We start from the raw sequence: 25,276 nt of genomic DNA, 5'->3' as shown, positions 1-25,276 counted from the left end.
GGTGGATCTGTCAGGAGAGTGCTTTTTATATGGTAAGGAGAAATCACTTTAAAGATGTGTCTGTAGAGCTGGCAACTCCATTACAGCAGTTGAAATAAGAACTCAGAAAAGCTTCCATATACCTTTGGTAGACTTCAAATAGATCAAAAAGAGAACTAACGAATGTTTATTGGGGTCTCCATTTCTGTTCCCACTTAGGAAGTAACTGAAAGAAAAATAAGTTGCTCTGAGCAAAGTGTAGACCTGACCATAAGAAAACACTACTGGAAGAAGTAGAAAAGCAAACCCCTCTGGAATATATGAAGATCAACCCCATCTGCAATGGGACTCATCCCAATTCATCTGCCACAAATTCCCTGTAAAGATGACACAAAGTTGTAAATTCTTATCCTCCCTGATGCTTGGCACATTCTGTTTCCCATCAGAAAGAATTAGGTAAAAATGGTTCTGTTTCTTGACTTTTATTTTTTAAACTTTTAAGATCTTCTCTGAATAACACGATACTTCCATCTGTATTTTGTTAGAACTTCAGCACCTCTTGTTCCCAGCGCATGCCATGGTTTTAGCTAGAAAACAGAAGCCAAAAGTGATTTGATGAATTGTGCTGCATTCTCTCATTACTTTAACTAGTATGGACAACAGGGAGTGCTGGGCTTTCTCTCATGATGGCTGTAACATAAGGCCTGGTGGAAAAGGATCTGCTCTACAACAGCCAACTCAGCTCCACAGCAGGGAAAAAAATTTGGGGTCTGCTTTATATATGCAGCCTGATGTTAATTCCAAATGGCATCTCACCTTCTTGTAATGTTTCACACAGATGCAAAAGCGAGAAGTGTTAGCAAACACTTCAGGTTTTAAGAAAATGATCCTTACAGTTCCAAAGCTTATTACATCTTTCTGACCAATTTTCTGACATGAAGGGATGATTATAATAATTTTAAAATGTTTCATGAAGCAACATACAGTATGCATGTGATGTATGCTGCAACAAAATTCAAAGTTGTAAGTGATAAATCTGCAACCACCTGTGCAAAACAAAATTACTCAAAAAATAAAAAAAAAAAAAAAGGCAGACCAGCTAATACTGCAAATAACCCATGAGTGAGGAGAAAAGTATCATAGAATCACTGAGTGGCTTGTATTGGAAGGGACCTTCAAGATCATCCAGTTCCAACCCTCCTGCCATGGGCACGGACACTTTCCACTAGACCATGTTGCTCAAAGCCCCACCCACCTGGCCTTGAACACTGCCAGGGATGGGGCATCCACAACTTCTCTGGGCAACCTGGTCCAGTGCCTTACCAGCCTCACAGTAAAGTATTTCTTTCTAATATCTAAACTGCCCTCTTTCAGTTGAAAGCCAATGCCCCTTTTCCTGTTCCTACATGCCCTCGTCAAAAGCCCATCTTCAGCTCTTTTACAGGATCCCTTTAGACACTAGAAGGCTGCTCTAAACTCTCTCCTAAGCCTTCTCTTCTTCAGGTTGAACAACCCCAACTCTCTCAGTCTGTCTTCAATGAGAGGTGCTCCAGCCCTCTGATCATCTTCAGAATCTTAAGACTGTCATTTCTTTTGCCTGAGTTAAAAAAAAAAGTGAAGGGAATAGATCTAAGAAAGTGTCATTGGATTGCCTCATTAAGTTTTAGCAGACATGTTTTGCAGAATTATCTTACTTAACAGGTATTTTCAGTGCTACTACACTCATGTAGCAATTCCATGCACTTTCACATTTACTTTTGGTACCATAATTTTTTCATGCAAAAGTAACACCAAAAAAAAGCATTCTTGTGTCTATGCTGGGCTTAATAGTGATTAAGCCCTCTAGAGCTAACACACTGTCATCATAGCTGTATCTTTTTATACAGAATAATAGGATGAAGCAACATAATGGTACACTTGTACAGCAAACCCAATACTGGATGAACCACACAGTTGTGTTGACAATGCTGATTAACTGCTCTACCTTGCATTTGCAGAGATTAATTTCATGTGAAAGCATCCTAATAATAGATGTTCAGACTGAGCTCTGCTATTACACAACAGGACAGTAAATTGACCAGTAGGAGATTTGGGTCTTGCTGAGAGATAATCATGAATACCTGTCAGTACAGCAGTCAGTCTACTTCCAAACAACCTAAAAATACACACCCTGCTTATGCTCGCATGGAGAAAAACATGTGATGTCTTCAGCATATCCAAAGGCTAACCAGGCAATGAGTGGTTTAGTCTCAAGCTGCTACAATTTCCTTTGAATACTTCTGCCTGATGCACAGTAAACCAAATCAGCTAAAAGGATGCCTGGTCTATAGCCTTATTTGTGAGAGCCTCATTCCAGGTCTGCCCCCTTTTTCAATCCAATAAAGTAGACATGCACACACTAAATATGTACAAATAAACATTACTAGTCAGTATTTATGACCTATTTTCTGTTGCAGGACCTTTAAAAAAGTGTTATTGCAGTGCCTGTTAAGGCCTCCTGCAGCACTGACTGCAACTATTAAAACTCAGTCCCTATTGTTTATGTGACTTTTTTCCTTTATTCCACCATTGTCTGAATTATTTTTCCTTTAATTCATTCCTTCTGAGGTTTTGATCCTTCCACCCCATGAAGACATTAGGCAAGAAGGGCTTCTCAAGGGTATGACGTGCTGCTCAAAGCCACTGAAGACTCAGCAGGACAGGCCACGTATCATTCCATTTAGTTCAAATACAACACAGAACTTCAAAAGTCTATTCCAGTTGTCAATTTTATTCAAAAGGTGTCTGCTATACATTTTTAATATATAGAAATAAATATGAAAGGCCTATACAAATATGAACACTTAAAAGAGTACCAATACTGCCCTTCATTTTTTTTTACTCATCTTTCAATACTTAAAGGGACAAAATTGCAGCAAACGGCCCACATATTTAGTAAAATAAATTTTACAAAATCTCTGATAAAAAATGTCTGTTCATGTCTAACAGAACTTTTTAGACTGAGTTTTCTTTTACATATATATGCAACCTCAACACAAAATATGTTCAGCTGCCTTTGAGATGTTCACAATATAGACTGATGCACATTTTCTTCAAGTTGGACAGTTAAAAAAAAGGTCATACTTAATTTATATTCCAATGTAGGAATTTGGCATTATCATTTTTAATGACATACTGTGTTAATATTTTTTAAACACATACCAATAAATAAAAAAGAACACAATCCTGCCTTCAAATGAAACCAAAGTCATTTAAAAACCTTTAGAATGGGCATTTGCTTTTGTATAACATGATTCTTCCCAAAGCTTAAAAAAAACTTAATTTAACACCACATAAAATGCTTTTGATATAAAATAACATCATAAGTAAGCTTTTTGCTTCCTGTAAACCATAATTGATAGTAAAATATCACTTTATGCAAAAGTGTCTAATGTAGGGCATCATCCACATGCACTTATGTAATGTCACTAATTTAAACATTTAAAGGAGCATAAAGCAATGTATGTGCTTAAATGGTGAGAGGAATGGATACTAAATCGAATACAACTGTTCCTTCAAAATTTGGGTGTTGGGGTTTTTTTGGAGGGCATGCGTGGAGGTTTTTTAAGAAAAGGTCAAGCCCCAACAATATTGAAAGGAGACGATGTCATACAGCAAAAACCTCTTTTGTCTTTCCTTAAGAAATTTGTCCTCATCCCAAAACCAAAACCGTCCCAAATGTTAATTTAAGAACTGTAGACTAAACTTGCTGGAAATCAGAAGAAATATTTCAGATATTTTCTAACTGGAAATAAAAGCACAGGCTTTAGTTCAGAAAAAATATAACAATACAATTTGCTGTAAATGCACAATAGCCCAATCCTGCAACTCCTTCCTGTTGATTCAATTGTTTTCACTTAAGGAAAGTATATAGAACTTCCACCTCAACCCTGATTTAATAACTTATGTAAATACCTGTTTGAAGAATATGTATGTTTAACACTTTACCCACATACTAGATCTAAAGGCTATTTGGGAATGTCTATCCTGTTTTTCAAAAGAACTTCTATTTTTAAAGAGTGTTGTAATCATTTTTAATTCCCTTCAAAATAAACCTTTGTGAGCTCATCTTACAAAACAGTACTCCCATTTCCACTTCTTGACATTTAAATGCTTGGCTCATTCTTTCAGAAGAGAATTCGTAGATTAAATGAGAAATATACAGGACAAGTCTCTAGTGAACAGCAGATATCCAGTATGGCTTGGCTTGAAACAGGAGCTGTGTTGCAGGGTTCTCATTCACTGCATTGGAGTGGTTTCTGTAACAGACTTCCTTGGATCACTGCAGTTCTCTAATCAATTTTGACTTCTCCAAATTTTTTCTGAGCTCAACCAGTAAAACCAAACACTTTCCAGCACAGGTTTTGCAGTCATTGCTAGAGGTTCTGCAGGCCAAAGGTTGACTGTATTCCACCAGTGTTAGAGTAACAACCTATGGAGAGTTTTCCTACGTGTTGCACAGCATTAATCTGGCCTGAAAAACCTACTTACAGTAATGAGGATAAAAACAGTAAGACTCCATCTCTGGGTGAGGGGGGTGGGAGAGATGTCAACGCACCAAAAAAAGGACAGACCATGTACACAAAGGCTTTCCAAGAAAACAAACCAAAAAACAATGACCCAGACGCTTTCAAGGTAGGAATGCATTTATCAAAAATTATACTTTGCTCCATTATGAATGATTTGAAGTTTGGGTTCCTGAGCTTGATACTGGACAGGGGAAAGGGCAAGGGCAAGTGATTTCTACCTTAAATTATACAGCAGTATCTTTAGGACAGTATTTAAAACCTATTATTAGAAGAATTAATAATTTGCAAATGTGACTTTAAGAATATTATAACTAAAGAGTAGTTTATAGTAGTTTAAGTTCAGGAGACCTTAATCATCTTTCTTATGTGTTTGAAATCGTTCCATTAAAGCCCTAAATATATTTCCTGGTATTTTCTGATGTTTTTCTATTAGAGCTTGGATTGCTGCTTTTGTCTGTAGGGAAAGAGAAAAAGTTTTGGTCAGTTTACATCATCTTTACGTAGCTCACACATTAGTACAATTTCTAGGCTCTTCTTCATCCTTTCAAATGCCACAGAACTACTGCAAGTACAAAATACTATTTTTCCATATTTAAGCCCACAAGATGTGATTGCAGCTACACTGTCACGGAACAGATCAACAAACTAGTACCTTTTTTTTCTGGTAGCTGAGTTCACAAACTCTATTAGTGATACGCAAAAATAAAATGACAAACAGAGTAAAACACCCAGGTTTGCATCAGTAACACTCTTCCAGTGTCCATGAACTTTCCTTCTACACACACTCAGAAGCAGCACTGGAAACACCATTGTGTTTCAAACACATTTGACTTGTACGAAGCAATGATCCCTGCATCCAAGTCCCCAAAAGGAACCAGTCCTGTAAATGACACTTAGGTCACTTAGCTGCATGTGACAGCAGCCTTCACTTTCACTCAAAACCCAACCGGGTCAAGGAGTTCAAAGCAGCCATTCTTATTATATAAAAGCTCTATAGGGAACATTCAAAGCAGGGCACTATGCAGAAGCTGTGGTGAGGACACACTGTAGCCTTCCTATTCTGCCTAGAGAAGCACAGACTAGAGAATTCTTAAGGCCAGAGGCAGAACAGAGAATTATTTGCCTTTGTAAACCAATGGTCAGCAAGGGCAGATGACTGCTGGTAGAAGCTCCCACTGTTCATATGAAGTACGTGATCAGCTGTTAAGTCCTGGAGAAGGACTTTATAGATCTGGTCCTAAGTGTTTCCAAAGATCTAAAATTTGTATTAGGTAAAAAAAGTGAGCTTAATTTTTTTCTATATAAAATTGAAAAATGCATACTGTGCCATAGCATGATACATGAGATACAACTTTAAAATCACTCTAATTAGGATTCTAGGGAAGTCACATTCTAGGGGCCTTTTCCAGCAGAATTTGCATTTAAGTCAGAAGCAAGTGAGGCACAAATGAAGATGCCAATGCATGTTTGAAAGCCATTGAAATACACATTCTCTCCTGAAAACCAACAATTCTGAAGTCCTGTCAGACTGAATCCCCAAAAGAAACAACCAATTTTCCATAACCAGGGCTTAAGATAATGCAGATAAACAATTTAAGATAAACATTTAAGCCATTTTGCAGAGATCTAATCAGAGGGTAAACAGACGAGGAGAGACAACTAAACTGACACCTGCATAGTCAAGAAGTCTCCTTCTCTCAAGTGAAGTTTTCAGAATGTTCTGAGTGACCATCTGTGGAGCTTTCAAAAATGGCTATTTCAGCCCCCTCCATCTCACTGCTCCACCATTTAACTGGTTTGTGTCTTGCACTGTGAAATCTATTAATAAACTGAATGAACATGAGGACCTGACAACCCTTTCTACAAAGTACCTAAATCTGAACATTTAAAAGTTAATTTGTTGGGTGAGAAATTAGAGGAAATAGAAACACACTAAACAAAGCAGTGAAATTATTTCACTTATTTTTTTTATTGCATGAAATTCCAACAGCTTGTGAACACAGATTTGCTAAGTTTGAAAGGCTTCATCAGAATCTTTCTGAAAAGACTAAGATGCAGAACACTTCCTCCTGGATGAAGTGCTTCTCTGTTTATCAACCCAGAGCTGTCTTATCTGACTGAACTTCTTCAGTCTTTAAAGCAAGTTGTTTCTCAAAGCAAATAGAGGGTGTAATAAACTTTAGAAGACCTAGAACAGCTGCAAGTTGTAGTAATAAAAAGACAGTATTTAAGGCCATTCAGACTTAAACAAGTCCAAAACTAACTAATGATTCCATCAATTTTTATAACTGGCTCCTAGGCAGAAATCACTTGAAAAATCTACTGCAGTTTTTTCTATCAGAACATTCAATATTTAAAACAAAACAAAAATCTATATCTATATCATATCTTACCTTTGCAGCTAGTTCCTCAGCAGTCATATTTGGTTCATATGGAATGGGTTCTCCGATAAATGTACGTAGCTTGACTGGAAACCCACCATACAGGGGAACTAATGGCAATCTAATACGTTCATATAGTGACCTAAATATTTCTAATGTGAAAAAATTTTAGGGGAAAGCAGGAGAAAGAAAGGTAGGAGCAGGGAGAATGGATTAGAGAGAGAGAGAGAAAGAGAGAGAGAGAGAGAGAGAGAGAGAGAGAGAGAGATTATTCTGTAAAGTTTTTTTTCCCCATATGTCTCAACATTGAAATTGTACTCTAGCCCCCAAACCAGACTCTTTAAAACAATGTGTCATCTCAATTCGTGTTCTACCTTTGACTTTCATTTTCCAAAAGCTACATTAATGCTAACATCAGACTTGTTTTCTACCCTAACTTGGTGTGGAATCTTTCCTCCAAAGAGTAGGTGAAACAAGAAGGAAGAAGAGAAAAATTCAACAGCTGCCTGTCTGGAGAGGACAGGAATGCTATGCAAACCAGGTTACAGGTTCAGCTCATTTTACAGGTTAGTTAAGTGCTTTAGTATTGGAAGACTGCACTGGTCAGTCCCACAGTGGTCTAGAGAATCAGAAATAGCCTTATCTGCCTAAAGGTCAGCCATACTAACACACTGAATTGCTCTTTCAGATCACACACTGGTTGCAGTTAAACAATATAAAAAGAGAGAAAAAACAGGTATTTCAATCAGCTCTAAGAGGACACATAATCTTTGCCACATGCCACCTTTTAAGCATTTATCCCAAATGTACCCAGAAGACATTCTTTGAATAATGCTTGCTAATATTATCTTTCTCAATTGCAGACAAGAAATTCCATTAACTGATGTGTTGGCATAAGAAAATCCTTATCAATCAAGACGTGGAATTATCTGTACACAACCTATAAAAACAAGTATTCAAAAACTACTAAAACTGGAGTAACACCTCCAGTGATAAAGAGTTCAATTCCTCTAACAATTCTGCTGTAGTATGCAAGGAGCATGAATGATTTTGGCTTAAATTTCTTCTCTTTGGGATGATTCTCCTGAACACAGTAACAATTAATTGCTGTTTATTTTTGTACGTGACAAATGTGTGAATTATTCTGAGCATCTGCATGTGATGCCTTGGCTTTCTCCATGCAATATTTAGTTCTTAATTAGAAGGGGAGAGAAAAAGAACTGTGTTGCTCCTGTAATCCTCTAATGAAAGTGATGATACCATACTTGGCAGAACATGTGGTGTGGAAGAGACAGTTCAGGCCCCTTCCGCTAGATAGTAAGTTGAAGAGCTTAAAAAAAAAGGGAGTTTAACACTAGAAAATGAGCAGAGATGTGGACATCTAATCATCCTAGAGCTGGATGCTTCAGACACAGACCCATCTATTCCTTTCTGTCCGGAAGTCCCACAGAGATGAGGAAAAAGAGCTGGCAAATGCAAGTTTTTGCAAGGAACTACAGGTCTAGTGCAGAATAGTAAAGCAATTACAGATTAAATAATAGTCCAAATCACTCAAAATTTAACCACAGGTAAAGGTGTAAGTACAGAGCTTTAGGAGAACATTTAAAGGAATTATGTGTCAGCTGCAAACCTGTTTGCTTTGCTTCTTAACAGTTAGGAGAAAACCTAGGGTTGGCCTAGCAGATATAAGCAGAGAAAAAAGCGCTGTAAATCTTTCTGCCTTTTTCTGGCTCCTTTTTCCTTTCTTCTACTGCTTCTGTAAAGGAACACTTACATGGAAAGTAATTTAGATGAGCCAATACCACATCTACTGCTGATATTAAATCCTAATAACATCTCTGAACTCTAACAGAGAGCAAACCTCAAGAAACAAGGCTGCATTAAATCTGAAATTTATATGGGAATTATTTCTACAGAGATAGGCTAAACACATACGCAAAAAGAAACTACAAAAAAAATAGAAAATATCTTACTTATTCCTCCTAGTGTCCTAAAGCTTTCTCGAACGTTTTGTGTAAACATAGGAATGATGGGCTAGGAGGGAAAAAAAATAATTAAGAATTTAATGAAGATAGCTCTAACTGAAAATCTTCTACCTCACTTAAACACAACAAGCAAATTAATTCCAGAAGACTGTCTCAGACAAGGACATATAGAGAGCAAAACAAGTATTCTTAATTTCTTCTGTGACTTTCTGCCATGAGGTTTCAAACTGGAGAATACTACAAGATTTCAAGGAGTCACTGTTTCACCAAGTCCATTTTCTCAAAGCAGTCCAGAATTTCAGAACCTATGGAGCATTTAGGAGTCCCTCCCCCATCTAGCAGTGTTTGCACAGTTGTGACTTAAGTGTTTAAACCTCTTACCTAATTTGTAGTTATGCTCAAAGGGAAGAATTCACAGGATTAGGACACTAAACTTGTCTGATTCGTCTCTGCTACGCTGATGGTATTGCTTCACACATGATGTGTCATACATGTCCATGATTTATTTCTGCTGATGAATACTTGGAATGGTGTTGAATATTTCAAGTTTTTATTGCTGTTTTTGTTTACTGCAAACAGCTGTCAAGATTTACAAGAACCGTGAGGGGGGCAACTACTATATGAAGTTTTTCACTATCATTTTATGGCATGTACCCACTGTACATAGCATCATCAGAAATACAGAACTCTTCATGGGATCTTCATGCACTCAGATTCTTATAAACTTTTTAAAAACAAGCCCGGAGATGAGCTAGTACATGAAACTTTTCAGAAAGGTATCACATTGGGTTTTTTTGGGGGGAAAAAAAAAGTCTGTAAATAATACGATGCAGTTACAGAGAATAAAAGGAAGTGCAGTTGCATAAACTGGAACATTTTACTTTTGACATAGAAGTAGAGATTTTTGTATGCACCAAGTTAGCTTATATGACAAAAATTCTGGCAAACAAACTTCTGAAATGAGACAATTTCAAGGAGTTGAAGGTTCTGATTTTAGACACCTTTTTCTGATGTTTCAGACACATTTTTCTTTCCATGAGGAGTTCTGCTTACAATTCAAGGTGACTTAAAGTTCATTTTTAATCTAAATAAAGATATTTTTTCCACTTTCAGCCTGCCTCCGACACTATTCCTTTTTCACTGCATCTCTCAGTTGTTTTTTTTTTTTTGGGGGGGTGATGAAGCTACAACACCCTTTTGAGTGCATAAAAGGAACCGAACACATTCAATAAAATAAATGTAATGAGTACAGCCATAGTTGAATCTCAGGTATGACCTTTCACATGCTATTACAATACATTAGTAAAATCTAAACCTGCTGAAAACACCCTGTTTAAGCAGTGTTATTTTCCTTGTGAAAAAAGCAACATACACTTGAGTCTTAAAAGTATTCTATTTCTGCACAAATTTAACTAGTCTCTCTTTGACAGTACCTAAACATAAAACTTTTGGTGTGAGACTTACTTTTAAATTGGGTATATGCAGAGCTACAGACATAGGCACGTACCTTTCAAGTACAAATATAGAATGAGAGGGACTCTGAAATTATTATTAAAATACTTACAATTCAAATATATTACACACTGTTCTGCCCTTCACAGTTGGTCCCCTATGAATAAGTCTGCCTGCTGACCAAGCACAGTGCTGTACATTACGACTGAAGGGACAGTTCACACCAGTGAACTCCTGCTGCTCCCGCTGTATGCCCTGGATTTTACTACTATAAAATGCCAATACAGTGCATAGTGCCAGTGAGTCTATACTCTACTGGGTCACAGCATACTTCAGTGAAAGGAGCAACAGAAATGTTGATGTAGGGTTGCTTCCCAACCATTCTGCTCAGGGGTTAAGCCATCACAATCCTGACCAGTTATGTGTAAAACAGCAGACCCCTGTAACAGAAATCATCCTGTATTTCATCTCTCATTCTTTTAAACTCTGTATTTCCCGACCACACTATTTTTAGCTGACTCTAAAGCCTTCTTATCTATCAAAGGCAACAAAAAGAGTACTGAAGTGCAGTTATGAGAGCAAGTAGACCATACTCATGACAGTCAATGTAACAGCAAATATACGATAATCAAAACAGCTTTCCCTGGAAGAAAGTACCAGTAAGTTAGCATTCTCTGCTTCTCTTCCATGACCTGTCATACTTACCACTTTTGCATCAATGGCCACCTGAGCAAAGCCTTTCCGATCACTCCACAAAACACTGTACATCTCATCACTAAAGAGTGCTTCCCGAACTCCACCTGGGGCAATGGCTAACAGGTGGCCCTCCTTCAGAGTACTGACACAGGCTTCTCTTGGTCCAGGTATAACTCCATGTACATCAAGTAATATCTTAAAACCTGTAGGGTAAGACAATATTAATTCAGAAAATGTTCATTCATACTGCCATTGAGTACAGATTCCCAACACAGAACAGTATGGCTAAAACTTATTTGTCTAACAAGCTGTAGCCCCAAGTCCCCAAGAGGGACTGAAGCATTAAGTTGTGCTTATAGATTTTAGTCTGCAAAGTTGATGATTTAGGGTTTCGGCGGCTTTTTGTCATAGTAAAGTGAGGTGATATCTCACTGTCAGGACTAAAGGGAAAAAAATCGGCACTGCAACATCTTTCAGGTGCCCCTTCAAAGGAGTTAAGTTGGCTCCAGGGCACTGGCTCCTTGCCCAAGCTCGACTGTTCAAATGTAGCACAGTCCAAATAAAATACAACAAGAAGCAATACCAGTAAATCGTTGTGGTTTTTTCGTTTCGTGAACTTTGGCAAAGCCCAGTTGTGCACAAGGAGAATGATTCATTTTCTTTGTCATTCTCTGCATTACAGATCACTGCAGCACTTGACTCCCTGGCTCAGTCTGTGAGTACCTGTGAGTACCTTTCATACAAAGATCTGGCAAGCCTGAATTGGGTATATTCATCTTCTGTTAATATTATAACTGATTTTTTTAACCTAAGGTTACATAAACTCCTCCTATCATCTTGAATTTGAAACGTCATACTGACCCCACTCTCCAAGAAACAGCAGAACATCAAAAATTTGCTTACAAGCATCAAGTGGGAGCATACCTGATGAATTTAGACTAAGATTAAAGGACATAACTAGCATTAACCTCTGTTTGCAGGAAATCAGTCCTGTTAACTGGTTCAATAAATTTCAAATTCATACAGTATTTTTGAGTACTACATACCAAAATGGGAACTTTGGACGTCTGAGCAGCATGGGAAACATTATTTCTTTTTCTGGAAGTTTCCCACTGAGGCAAACAACCTTATCAGTCACAGACAAGGAAACAGAACTGATCTAGTCCAGTTTGCCTCTCAATAACAAATTAATAGCTGTTACTACGAACACACATTTGTTACATACACTCACATGCTGAAGAAGTGTTAGAAATACAGTTAGGAAGACAGATCTGTCTTCCCTTACAGCTCACGTAAACTAAGGGCTTGAGAAGAAAAGCATGAGGCAACATATCATTAGTTTATTCTTAACTAAAGTCTGATCTCTAACTAGTCTTTGTTGGTGGTGTGAGTATAATTACCCCTGATTCATCTCTACACACAATCATGATCTGTCCACAAACATGACAACAGAACAAACACAAGCTGCACTACACCTGTCACATATTTTGCTGTGCCCGTCTCGCACACCGCTGGTGACATTCGCAATCGTCATCTAGTATAGCATTTGCACAGAGGACACCTGAAATACAGTTATCCTAAAGTAAATTCATTTCTTTCAGGTGTTTTGTTTGTGGGATCTTCAACAGCTGGTTTTTACAATGTTTTGTATTCCCAAACTAATTAAAGCTCTCTGGAAAGTACTTGGTGGTAAGAAGCTGCCTGTCTCTAAGTCCTTCCTATCAGTGAGCTCAGGAGATAGACAAAACTGTTGAAGGGTTGGCTGAGCAGGAAAAGAGACTCCAACCTTCTTTTCTTCATTGGATATGCTGAAAAAGGGGTGGGCGGGAAGGTGCATGTGACAGAACAACATCACGAGTCTGTTTAGTTCATGGATCAATAAAAAAAAAGAACAGAATATAGACAGAATACAGGCAAAAATTTGTACTATAGTAAGTCTGTACTAAGTCTCCACAAAATTTCTCAGATGTATTTCCCCCCTTGGCTTTCAGTATAAACTTTATATTCTGAGCTGTACTTCATAACCTAGGCAGCAGAACATACATCACTATCAATGTCTCTGCTCCAGTAGCAAGGAAGAAGAACCTGTCTCCCTCAGAGCAGCAGAGAGACAGAAATTAGTGCAATGGCCCTGAAGGGACAGCCAGGCTACCTGTGCCCAAGGCAAAGGTCATCATGAAGTCAGAAAAAACACTAGGGTAGTACCTGGCTGTTGCATGTAAGTGACCAAGAATCTATTTTTCTATTTTAAACAACAAAACAACTCTCAAAATTATCTAAACACAATTTTTCAGCCTTCCAGAGCATGAAGGGATGCTAATTCTTTGGGATAGCAAGAAATCCAAAATTAATTTTATTCCACAGTTTAACTTGGACTCTGCCCTTTGCCCCAACATACTCTTCCTTTATTTTCCACAATATTGTGTCTGCATCAATGTTTGAAAACCCTTTGGAAAGTACCCAGTAATGCCTTTAACACTGCTATCAATATGTGCACCATATACTTTTCTCTAACTTAGCCCAAGTGACTGTAACATCAGGGCTTCTCAGTTGCCTGGTAGCAAGATGGCACGTATGTCATCTTTTTTCCATGGTTGTTGACCTTTAGGACCACAGACAGAGAGGAATCATTTAGATCATTGAATCCAACCTTCCACAATTGTAGGTAACCACATGTTTATATCTGCAGAGCATCTAGTCCACAAGACACATATACAAGGTGTTGCAAAGTAACAGATGAGGAGCCACAGCAACAGATGAGGAGCCACAGCCCCTTTCCTCTGGGACACTACAGGAGAGGGACTGCCTTAGTGCCCCAAAATAGAAGGCAGTCTTTTAAACAGGGGTTCCTAGATGACTCTAGGAACCAAATACAGCCCATACTATAGGGGAGGGTGATGGAGAAGAACACAAGTGAAATCTCAGCCCTCACTGTATTTTCTTGGGGAAAAGACTTTCTCTTAGCTCAACCTTAGAAAAATTAATGTATTCCTGAGCATTACACGGCTAAGAATCCAAAAGAACCAGAAACCTGGAATATTGTTTTGAGTTTTTTCCCCTGTGGCTAACCTCAAGTTATTAAAAGAAAAAGTAAAAAAAGAAGCCACACGACCATATTTCATATCCTTCTCCCACAAAATACAAGTAACAAAAGCATACTTAATACCGACACAGAATAAACTGAGACAATCAAATAATTTCCTTTTGCAATGACGTGAAAGAAAGACACATTACAGAATCACAGAAGGTAATGTTCAGTAGGAATCTCCAGATAGGAGGTCTTCTATTAGGTTAGAAACCCTTCCATAAGTTATCAAGCCATATCTTTCAAGACTAAGTAGTAGGGAAAGGCATGTTTGATGCACTGCAGGCTCATGAATCCCTCAAGAGGCACAGCAACATTTTACAAACACACTCCAGTTAATTCAGGACAGCAGTGCCTCGTGCAGAGGATGCCATGAGACTGCGCCCTGGCAACTGCATACTGGCATGGACTGGAGATTCAGAGTCATGGGACATGCCACTCTTGACAGCTATTCATAGTAGATTTAATAATCATAAAACAAGAAGAATCATTAAATTATCTAATCCAAGTGTGTCTAACAGAACCCCCAAATCACTCCCCCATTTCCCCTGCATTGAGCATAATAACTTTTGGTTAAAACATCTTCTGAAAAGGTGTCCACTTTAATCTGAAGATTTAATCAAGATTAGACAGCCGTAATACTAGGACAAAATTATGCAATCTCTTTGCTTTGATTCACAAGAGAAGCAGCATCTACCTTGCCAGTCATAGATTACTGTGCAGATTTTTAAACAATTCAGAACATTTTCTGGACTCTTTGGGCTTGTCTTCCTTGAATAGCCTTAATTCCTTCACAGAAACAGAGAATTATGTAGATTGGAAGGAAGCTCTGGAGGTCATCTTGTACAACCTCCCACACAAAGCGGGTTCAACTAGATCAGGCTGCTCAGGGCCTCACCCAGTAGAGTTTTGAAAGTCTCCAGGGATGCAGATTCCCCAACTTGTCTAAGCAATCTGTTCAGGTGTCTGATCACTCTAATGGTAAAGTACCTTTCCACATGTCTAATCAGAATTTCCTGTGTTGCAACTGGTCTGTCTTGCTTCTCATTCTACCACTGTGCACCTGTCAGAAGAGTCTGACTCCCTCTTCTCTGCACCCTCCCGTTAGGTTGTTGAAGACAGCAACAATATCTTCCCCCACCCTGATCTGGTACAGATCAAACAAATCCAGTTCTCTCAGCCTCTCTGCATACACTGTGTGCAGAGCCCTCCAACATCCACTGAACACACTCCAGTGTGTCAGTGTGTCCTGTACTGGGGAGTCCAAAACTGGACACCATACTGGGAGATGTGCTTGCACAGGTGTCAAGCCAAGGGAAAAAACCTCTTCGCTCAACCTGGTGGCTACAGTCATGCTAAAAAAAGCTCAGTGTGCAGTTCATCTTCTTTGCTGCAAGCACACGCTGCTGACTCACACCCAACTTGTGGTCCACTAAAGGCCGAAGTCCTTTCCTGCAGAGCCACCTTTTACCCAGGGTACTGTTGCATGGAATTGTTCTATCCCAAATGCACAACTTTACATTTGCTTTTGCTGACTTTCATGAGGTTTCTGCCCGTTCATTTCTGTGAAGTCTCTCTGAACACAAGCTCTAACCCCCATTGTATTGACAGCTCCTCTAGTTTGGTATCATCGGTGAATTTGCTGTGCATCCTCCAACCCTTCATCCAGGGGTACAATAAAAACACTAAGCAACAGTGATCCCAGCATCAATCCCTCAGGAACGCCTGTAGAAACCAGCTGTTAGGTAGATGTTGTACTGCTGAACTCAGTTCTTCGAGATCAGCCATTCAGTCAGATGTCTTGCAATGCTACTAAATGATATTTGGGGGACTCACGTTTAGAACCTTATTTCAAGGCAGAAAGGGAGAAAATCAACATAATCTACCATCTGATAAACAACTGTGCATAAGTATTAATAGATACAATATGGAGCCAAGTCTGCATTATGAAATAGGCTGTACTGGTCAGCTGTATACAAAAGACTGGATAACCAACTCACAAATCTGAATCTGTTGGCAAAAGCAGTTGTAGAGGCAAAGCCATGCTGCGATCAGGATGAAAGTGTTGTTTTCAGGGACTAATGCTGAAGGAAGATACTAGTATCTTGTGGACTAAGAAATAAAACTATTGACAAAACAATAGTTTTCTGAGTCGTTTCCACTAAAAGCATGAATACACTACAGAACACTCCTTGTAATTAATTTTGTGAATTGACAAGTTTTTAGTCACAAACTGAACTTGGGAAAAGAACTGGGTACTACTGTATTTCACACACACAAAAACCAAACCCCTCACATAATTAATTTCACCCATCAGCAGTGTATTTCAGTAGTCCAGTCAAAATATTGCCCTAAAGATATTTCTCATTTTCCTGATGCTTCACCTCATGTGTCACCGTGAACATGTTGGACACTTCTACAGCTTTCCTCTTTTTGAAATTCTACTCAAAACAGTCTTCCTGGAGACAGGTTCCCCTGCTCACCATACTCAACTGGGTGGGATAAGAAAATACATTGTCTCTGCAGACTAGTATTTTTAACTTTAAGGGCATTGATTCCAAACAGTTTAATTGTTAATCAGGTTACACCACTCATTCTGACTATATTAATAAAAAAGAAACATCTTATTGAAGTCTTTGCTAATGATTAATAGAGAGACAACTGTTTCTCCTATGATCTCCTTCTATTTATTTCTAAACACCCTAGAGTCATTGGAAGGTGTTACCCAGAGAGGAGTATGACCCATCCTTGCATGGGCTAGTCTTGGAAACTCATTCTTGGTTGTAAAGAACATGTGAGAGGCAGTTCTACTTCAACACTTTCACTAAATTTGTCTGAATGTCTGTTCTAAAAGCTGTGTTCTTGTGATACAATTTTTATTACTTACACCATTAAAAAATTAAAGTAAGAGTTCCAAAACTGCTTGTTTATAATGAAGTATGTTACCTGGTAATCTAAAGACGAAATGATCAGCTACTACACAGCAGCGTCTCTTCATTGTCACGTGAAGTCTAGCCACGAAGTAGATATAATCAACAGGAGTAGCTCCATGATAAAACACAACAAGCCCTGGTCCTTTAGGAATATTTTTGACACCATGAAGCTCATAACCTGTTAAAAGTGTAACAGATGTCAAAGTTTGATATAAATCTATCCTAAAGAAACTAACTTATAGCAAGCTGAAACCTATAGGTATTGAGAAGTGGTAAGAGCAAAGTGACCTTTGCACTAGTCAAGAGGCAACTTGCACCATATACAGGAAATACAAGTTACTCCATAGAAATTAAAAGTTTCATTTAAGGTAGAAGTGCCACACTTAAAGAAAGAACTAAAAAATAAATTAAAACATCCAGTCTCACTGTCTTGAACTATATCATTTTCCCTTACTTTTTCAGTTCACTGTCTTCAAGGCTGCAAAGTCCTCTGAATCAATCATTCAATAGAAATCACAACAAGGGCTGAAGTGGTAAAACAACTATTTCAAGTTATTATTAACCTTTTGAAGTTCATTACCACCAGTGACTGTTTAAGAAGATTTGACATGACAGCATCCATTTACATGTCTCCTTTTACTCCAGGGTATGAAGTTTATCTTTGCTATTTGTATCCAAGTTATACCTGCTCCAGTTTTCCATCACTAAGCACTAAAGCTAGTTGGGGCATTATATGCTTAGCTGAAAAACACATAAACACAATAAGTATCTTACTGAACTTACATTTCTATTTAACAGTGCAGAATATGTTAATACAAAATATCAAAATGCATCAGTATAGAACATATTCAGTTAATATCCAGTAGTATTGTTACAGTATCTTGTTCGTGGTTTTTGTAAAATAAATAAACAAAAAAACCCCCCAAAACGACAACAAAAAAACCAACCAAACCCTGTCATTTACAAAGTTAACTAGGTTTGCAATTCCTATTCATTAATTTATTTTTAATTCTGAAGGTACTCTTGACTCTTCTCCCTCTGTTTTACTTTGTATACATGTGGAGCTGCAGCATATTGCAAGTGTATCATCTGTACCACCCCAAGTGACCACTAACTGTGCTCCATGCCAGCCAATCATACATACAGCACTGCCATAATAAACGTAAAGTTACAGGTACCATGCACCCATTTGGGGCATTGGTTTTGGGCTTTTAGGTCGTGGGGTTGGCTTTTCGTTTGGTTTTTTTAATAATGCTGTGAGATTTGAGGATTAAAAGCTCTTCCTGTGATATATTGATTAATCAAGTGGGGAAAAAATAATTGCAAAACATTTCATTCTTTAGGAAGAGAAGTGTATAGATAACAAGGACGCAGCTGGCAGGGCAGAAAAAAGTCACAGCTGCCATTGAGGGACTGGATAAGAATCTTTTCCGTGCAAATAAAAAGTTGGACCTTACAAAAAGAAAAAGTTACTAAGGTTTAAAAGAGCCAAGGCCTTAAAAAAAAATCATTTTCTTATGAAAAAAAGTAAATAGCTCTTTATTGTGAAGTGAGCATTTTAAGCTCTTTGATGTAGCTGTTGATTTTGATGTAGTGTACTTTCCTAGATTTGAAAGTTACATCTTAGGCTTACAAAGCCTATCTGATACAGCTGCTGCACCATCTGGTTATCAATGCCTTGAAAACCTGCTTCCCTTTGACTAGAGAACAAATAGAGATGATTTTCAAGAAGGATTTGTTCTTTATGTAAATTGCTCTTAAGCATCTCTTTCTCCTTCAGCTGCATCTAGACTGAATAGCTCCGAAAGAGGCTTATGATTTCCTTAGAAAGAAAAGCCAAATCATTTATTAAGTCTGTCTTTATAAAGAAATAGTAGTAGAAGGACAAGGAACAGGGCCCTTAGTTTTGACATTCTAGTAGAGAAAGTAGCTGTCCAAAATACAGAGACAGAAAGAAAATAAAAAAGTAGAGTTCTGTAACAGGCCCTAAAGTTAATTTCAAGAAGCAAATAGTGAGTGAATTGACACTTGGCGTTCCTCTTAGCCCTCACTTGGCACTTTATGTAAAAAAATTTTTAAGTGCAATTAAATTATGCTAATATGTGCTGACATACTAGCTATCAAGGAACTGGCATTTAACTTCCAGTCTTCATATACTGATTATGAAATAATACAGATAATTGATCTAATTTTTAACATAACGGACATTTCAGGTCTTCTTCAAATGAGAAAATCCAGGGGTTGTTATAAAACATAGAAAAAAAAAAGGCAATTAAAAATAGCCTATATATTTAACCAGAAGAAAGATCTCATTTGTAGCAGCAAAGGAATAAATGCATAAGGCAAAAATTTTACAATACAAAAAAAGTCTCCATGGTTTTTTTTTTTTCTCTCAAGCACCACTGGCAGTCATTGATAAAACAGAAAAAAAACTAGCATGCAATAGCAGCAACAATCAGGTATATAATAATAATCCTGAAAGGTAAATGAGGAATAAGAGCTTCAGTAGGTTTTAATGAAAGTCAGATCTTGCTTACCATGCCATATTCTTCCGTGTCCGTCCCATAGGGTAGCCAACATTTCTCTTCCACCAATCCAAACATCATGAGAATAAGCTTCCTTTATTTCATTCTTCCTTTTATAAATATGAAGAAGGAGAATGGAAATGTAGAAGAGGGCAACAATAACTCCTGGAAGTATAAAAACTACTGCAAGTGGAAAAAGCACCCATACAAGGTAGAATGCATAACTCAGATAATCTCCAATATGCTCCACGCCAGTCCATTCTTGCAGAAGGTAAGTCAGGCAAGTTAAGTAGGACATAGGTATCGGTCCTGCAATACAGGATTCATTTCCACCTGTCATTTCCTGTTCAAGTTTAAAAAAAAAAAAAAAGTAGATGAATAAATCTTCTAAAAAGATAGACCTGTCTTTATTTATTTATATATGTATTTCATATATGCATATATGCATTTTATTCACATACCACTTACCCCACACCCCAGCAGCACCTACTAGAAACATAACAGATCACGCAGCTAAATTTTTACTTGATCTTTATAGTCCTTTTCTTTTGTGTACTTGAAATGCTGACAATTCTAATTTAGAAAGACAGTGCAACAGCTTAATCTCAGGCTAATCTTTTATCTCATTGAAAACTGTTCAACTTACACAGATTCAGAACATTTATATTGTTACCAACACCAATTAATACTGTATTTTCGATTTTCAGAAAGCTGTATTGATTAGTCTAATTTATTGTTATAGTAAAATGAAACCTTCTCCCAAGCATTAACTACAACAAGAAACAGAACAATCTCAAATCCAGTGCTGTAAAAAAGAAAACCCAGTGAACACTTCCACAACCATATGATGACTTAGTAAGAAGATGGTCTCAAATAAGAAACTCTCAGGCTTGGAGAGACTTTTAACTGTATCTGGAAGACCCAGAGCACAACACAGAGAGGCAGCAGGAAAGACATGGGGAAAAAAAAAGTCCTCTAAAAGATTTAACTGCTCTGGCTTTACTCTATGTATAAGAATTTCTCTTCTCCAGTGCCAGCTCCTAAGAAGTTCCTGGACTAGACCTCTCTGGGTTGGTATTTCAGGCTTTCCATAACTCTGGAGAAAGACTTTTCTTAGCTTTGTATGATTTAGGGGGAAAATTGCTATTCATTTCACCTTACAAATACAAGACAACCTGAATGCTTGGCTATTTTAGCTACAGTGCTTAATCTTGAGAAACAAAAGTTAACCACCACTTTATTCTAGACTAGGATAAGACTTGACATTCTGCTAGTCAGGACTAGCAGAAGTTTTTCAAGAAGAAAAACACGTTGCAACTATAACACAAGATTGTAGGGAGAAACACATTAAGAACAATATTTCTGAAAGAATCTAAGCTCAAGGTTGTTGTGGTTTGGTTTTTTATTAGAATGTGACTTACAACATGTATGACTGCAGAGCTCTGATATTAGACTGACATATGTCAATCATGCCTTTACTCTTGTTCTGTTTTTGCATGCAACAAATGACTGAAATTCAGAAAGTTTGTTGATACTATCAGAACCCCAATGGCAACAAAAGTTATGAAGCAGATCAGTTTTACTCCACATTTGCTATGAGACATTGAAACATGTACTATACCAGAACTCATCTCACTTATTTCCCCATCTCAGTTTTCCCTCACACTCTCACAGACCAAGGATGTCCCTTTTCCTTTGGATTTGAAATCGGCCTCCACCCACATTGCTCAAGATAACTCCTATTAATGAGAAGAAAGCTGATCTCATTACAAGGATTTTGCTTCAGCGATCCATGCCTGTTCCACTAATTCAGGCTTATAATATTTTGCTCCTCATCATGTTCTTTGCTACTCAGCATGACAATGTGACCAGCAGCTGATTTATCTTCAGCAGTGTATAAGCACATAGCATTAGTGACATGCACTTCACAGATTTCATGCACTTGTGTTTGGGGGTGTGCATTAGCGGGAAAGGAAGGGAGAGAGTGAGCATGTGGGAGAGCAAGAGAAAGCTCCTTCTCATTCCTGTTGCCAGAGCTGAACTCCAGAACCTGTCAGGCAGCAAACACCCACAGCAAGTATAAGAAACACAACTTGTGAGACCAAGCAGGATTTAGGAGTAGCATTCAACACCACAATATTTATCAGCTTGTTATGCCTGGACTTCTACAGTGGCTCCGCCTACCACCTAGAGAACAATATGGAGCATGGGTTATGGCACAGAAACATTTTTTCAAAACTGAGAGGTGATTATGTAGCTTAAAAGATTACTTAAACTGTACTCTCCTACTGATCATATTTTTAATTGTTCACGGCTTTCTCCAAACCCAAAATCCCCATCAAGTAAATTTAAAGTCCTGTCTACACATGTCAGGCTTGCAAAAATATTACGTGTCCTTTTGCCTATAATGTTCCATGCAATACCTCAAATGCAATCATCACAGTTTTAAAAGTTTACTTGCATATTTATGTGCTAACCTGGAACAGAAATTAAAATCTGACATCTTGTGTGCTACCAGCCAGAGAGGCAAGATCTAAAGTACTGCCTTCTCTTAGGGACAGTCAGCTCTGCTCTGAACAGTGTTGTTTACTCATCTTAAAGGGAATCATAGAATAATTCACACTGGAAAGGCTCATTGAACAGCACTTGTCCAATCTCTTCTAAGGAGTTTGATTATGTTGCTCAGTGCCATATCCAGTCCAGTTTGTATTATCTCCATGGATAGAGATTCCACAGCTTCTTTGGAAGCTGGGCCCCTAATCCAGTGCTTGAATACCTTCATGGTGAAAATGTTTCTCTTTATTCTAGTTAGAATTTCCCTTACTACGCTCTGTGCCTGTTGCCTCCTGTCCCTTTGCTGCAAAGATTCTACTTCCCCCTCTCTACAACCACTGCTTAAGAGCAGGAGTAAGGTCCTTGCAATGTGGCTGCAATGGCAATGAAGAAGGGAAGGCAGATCACGATCAAAAAAAGCACAGGAGCTCCACACTGAACAAAGGTTCAACATGGTTCTTATATGCTACTAACTGGTAACAACACGTTGGTCTGTTCCAACTGTACAGCTACCTGCCCTATGACTGCACAGAGCAGTTAAAACTACAAGATAAAGCACACTGTCTTCTAGACACACCAGCAATGTCACTCTGATAAGGACCTCATCCAAGCAGAGACCACCCTGCCTTCCCTGTCAGAGGTTCTCTGACATCTGCCATCATCCAAATCTAAAAACTACAACGGGGTTCAGTACAACTAAGTGTAGTACTACTAAGTCCCACCTTTAGCCAAGCTACAGGCAGAATCTCCCTGTAATATGAGCACATTCATATTTTAACTGACAGCACTGACACACTTGCTGTTGTGCAGTTCAAACTACATATTAAAAGTTCTAACTTCCTAATACAGCAGCTTACACACATTTCTACTCATTTGAAAGGATGCAGTCTCTCATTTGACTAACGACAGTATACACTGACTCACGCTTACTTAAGGCTTTACGCTGATGGTGAAGTGGAAACAAGGCTAACACACAACAATTCCTTCCACTGACTTCTGGCACATAACCCAGAAAAGTCCTTAACTAAACTACAACAGTGGTCTTCAGCTGCAGTCCGCACATCCTGGTTAAACTGAGACCCTACTGATCACGCTAGAAGGAGCAATTACGGACAGCCACGCACACTGCTGTAAACCGCGCACAGCACGATTCCAGCATGTACACGAAATGTCTAAGGGAAGCCTCTGGAGGACATTCCAGTATCTCCAAACAAGAAAGGCACTGCAAAGCAGGAGCTACGACGTGCCTCTGCCGACAGAAATACACGGCTGCGGAGAGCACTGCCACCAGAATCAGCAATGCCACCACAAACATACACAAAAAAACCCAAACAAACCAACCCAACAAACAAACAAAACAAAACAAAAAAAAAGACCCTGATAATCCTGGTAATGGCACCTGCGACTGGAGAGATCCTACAAGTCAGCGTGGTTTAGCCCTTGTTTTGGCACAAGAACTGGCCTGGCTCCTGTGCCGGCGGGACTACGTTGGTTCTGCCGGCGTGTGAGGGGACTCAAGCCCCCTTTCCAGGCACGAAGGACGCGATCCCGGCCCGGCTGCCCCCGCGCAGCGCCCGCGGCCGCCCCACTCCCGCAGCCCCCGTCCCGACGGGAATAAAAGCCAGGCCCTGAGCCTGGGGGTGACCAAGACCTCCGGGAGACACCCGCGGGGTGGCGGCGGGACCAGGCCCGAGCCGAGATGAGCCGGGCCGGGCCCCCGCATCGCGCCCGGCAGCGCCCGCTCACCTTCCCCTGGCGGAGGCGGCTCCGACCCCGCGTCCCTGCCGGAGCCCGGTTTTACTTCTCCGCCCGCCGCCCCCGCGGGGGCCGGGTGCCCGCGGGGCGGCGGGACCGGGGCGGCTCCGGCGGCGGGGCGGGGGCGGGAGGGCGCCCAGCGAGCGGGGGCGCGGGGGCAGCGTGGGCAGCGGGGAACTCCGCGCCGCCGGGGGCGCGGGACCCGCCCGGACCCGCGTCCCGCGAGCACCGCCCGACGCTTCCGCCGCGGCGCAAGCGGCGCGGGCGCCGCCAGGGGGCGCGCGCGCTCTCCGCGAGCGGACGGGGCGGGAGGCGCCCCCTGGCGGAGCGGGCGGCAAGGGCGGGGCGCCCGGGATCTCAGAATCCATTAGGCGGGAAAACAACTCCGAGATCTTCGAGGTCAACCCACGACTGAACACCACCGTGTCAACTAGAACATGGCACTAAGTGCCACGTCCAGCCCTTCCTTAAACAGCTCCAGGGATGGTGACTCCACCACCTCCCCGGACAGCACATTCCAATGTGTAATCTCCTGGCACATTTAAGACTATGTCCTCTCGTCCTGTCACTGGTTGTCTGGTAGAAGAGACGGACCCCTACGCGGCTACAACCTCCTTTCAGGCAGCTGTAGAGCCATAAGGTCCGCCCTGAGCCTCCTCTTCTCCAGGCTGAACAACCCCAGCTCCCTCAGCCGCTCGGCTGCGGTGCTCACTGGAAAATACTGGGTCCCACCCGTTCACCATGCTGCCTTCAGCACCACTCACTTCCCAGCCACCCCTTCCCAGTACCTGCCAGCCTGGGGTGAGTGTAAGCCCGCTTCTCCAGCCCCACCGGTGTTGCCAGAGCAGCAGCAACAGCAGCCATACCTGGTACCACTGCTGGAGGAGTACCCACTCATACCCACTGCTGCAGGAGTACCTACTCATACCCGCAGCTGCAGGAGTACCCACTCATACCCACCGCTGGAGGACTACCCACTCCTTCCCACTGCAGGCAGTCAGCGTTCTGGACAGCTTGCACTTCGAACGTGGCATTCACGGAGCTGTTAAGGTATTCCTGACTGGCCAGCAGACTTGGATGTGATCCCTGGATTTATATATAAAGAAAAAATAAAAATCAGTCAAAGAAATAAGCAGTGTTCCAGTGGCGCCAGGTGCAGCTCCAAACACAGAGGTTGATGTAGCTTCCCTGCCTTCTGGGACGACATGTAACTCCACCATGGCTGCTTCCTCAACCTTAGCAGAGGTGAACTGGCCGGAACTGGCTGTGAGCTCTTTCAGATCTTTGCTTCCCATTCTTTTCCGACTGGCTGTCTTCTACATTCACATCATCTGCCTGTTCAACATCTGCGGCTGCTCAGCTGT

At 40.0% G+C, this 25,276-nt stretch overlaps 1 protein-coding gene across 4 annotated transcripts; it reads right to left on the bottom strand.

The window, feature by feature from the left end:
* Positions 1–445: 445 nt before the first annotated feature.
* On the bottom strand, positions 446–24,088 carry LOC135413352 (DGAT1/2-independent enzyme synthesizing storage lipids-like). Of its 4 annotated transcripts, none has more exons than XM_064652991.1 (7): positions 23,557–23,863; positions 19,617–19,947; positions 17,093–17,257; positions 11,071–11,264; positions 8,902–8,962; positions 6,941–7,080; positions 446–566 (listed from the first exon to the last, which is right to left on the bottom strand). In XM_064652991.1, the coding sequence occupies exons 2-7, from the start codon at positions 19,942–19,944 to the stop codon at positions 477–479; spliced, it is 978 nt and encodes a 325-aa protein (XP_064509061.1). In that variant the 5' UTR covers positions 19,945–19,947; positions 23,557–23,863; the 3' UTR covers positions 446–476. The 4 variants fall into 4 exon arrangements, 3 of the variants coding, with proteins under 3 accessions (XP_064509061.1, XP_064509051.1, XP_064509040.1); XM_064652981.1 differs by lacking the exons at positions 446–566; positions 23,557–23,863 and adding exons at positions 2,730–5,001; positions 23,904–24,088; XM_064652970.1 differs by lacking the exon at positions 446–566 and adding an exon at positions 2,730–5,001 and having other exon boundaries at positions 23,557–23,853.
* Between the last annotated feature and the right edge of the window lie 1,188 nt (positions 24,089–25,276).

This window comes from Pseudopipra pipra, chromosome 1 (genome assembly GCF_036250125.1).
Source record: "Pseudopipra pipra isolate bDixPip1 chromosome 1, bDixPip1.hap1, whole genome shotgun sequence".
Taxonomy (NCBI): Eukaryota; Metazoa; Chordata; class Aves; order Passeriformes; family Pipridae; genus Pseudopipra; species Pseudopipra pipra.
The sequence above is the reverse complement of the archived record's forward strand: the minus strand, read 5'-3'. Positions and strand labels throughout refer to the sequence as shown.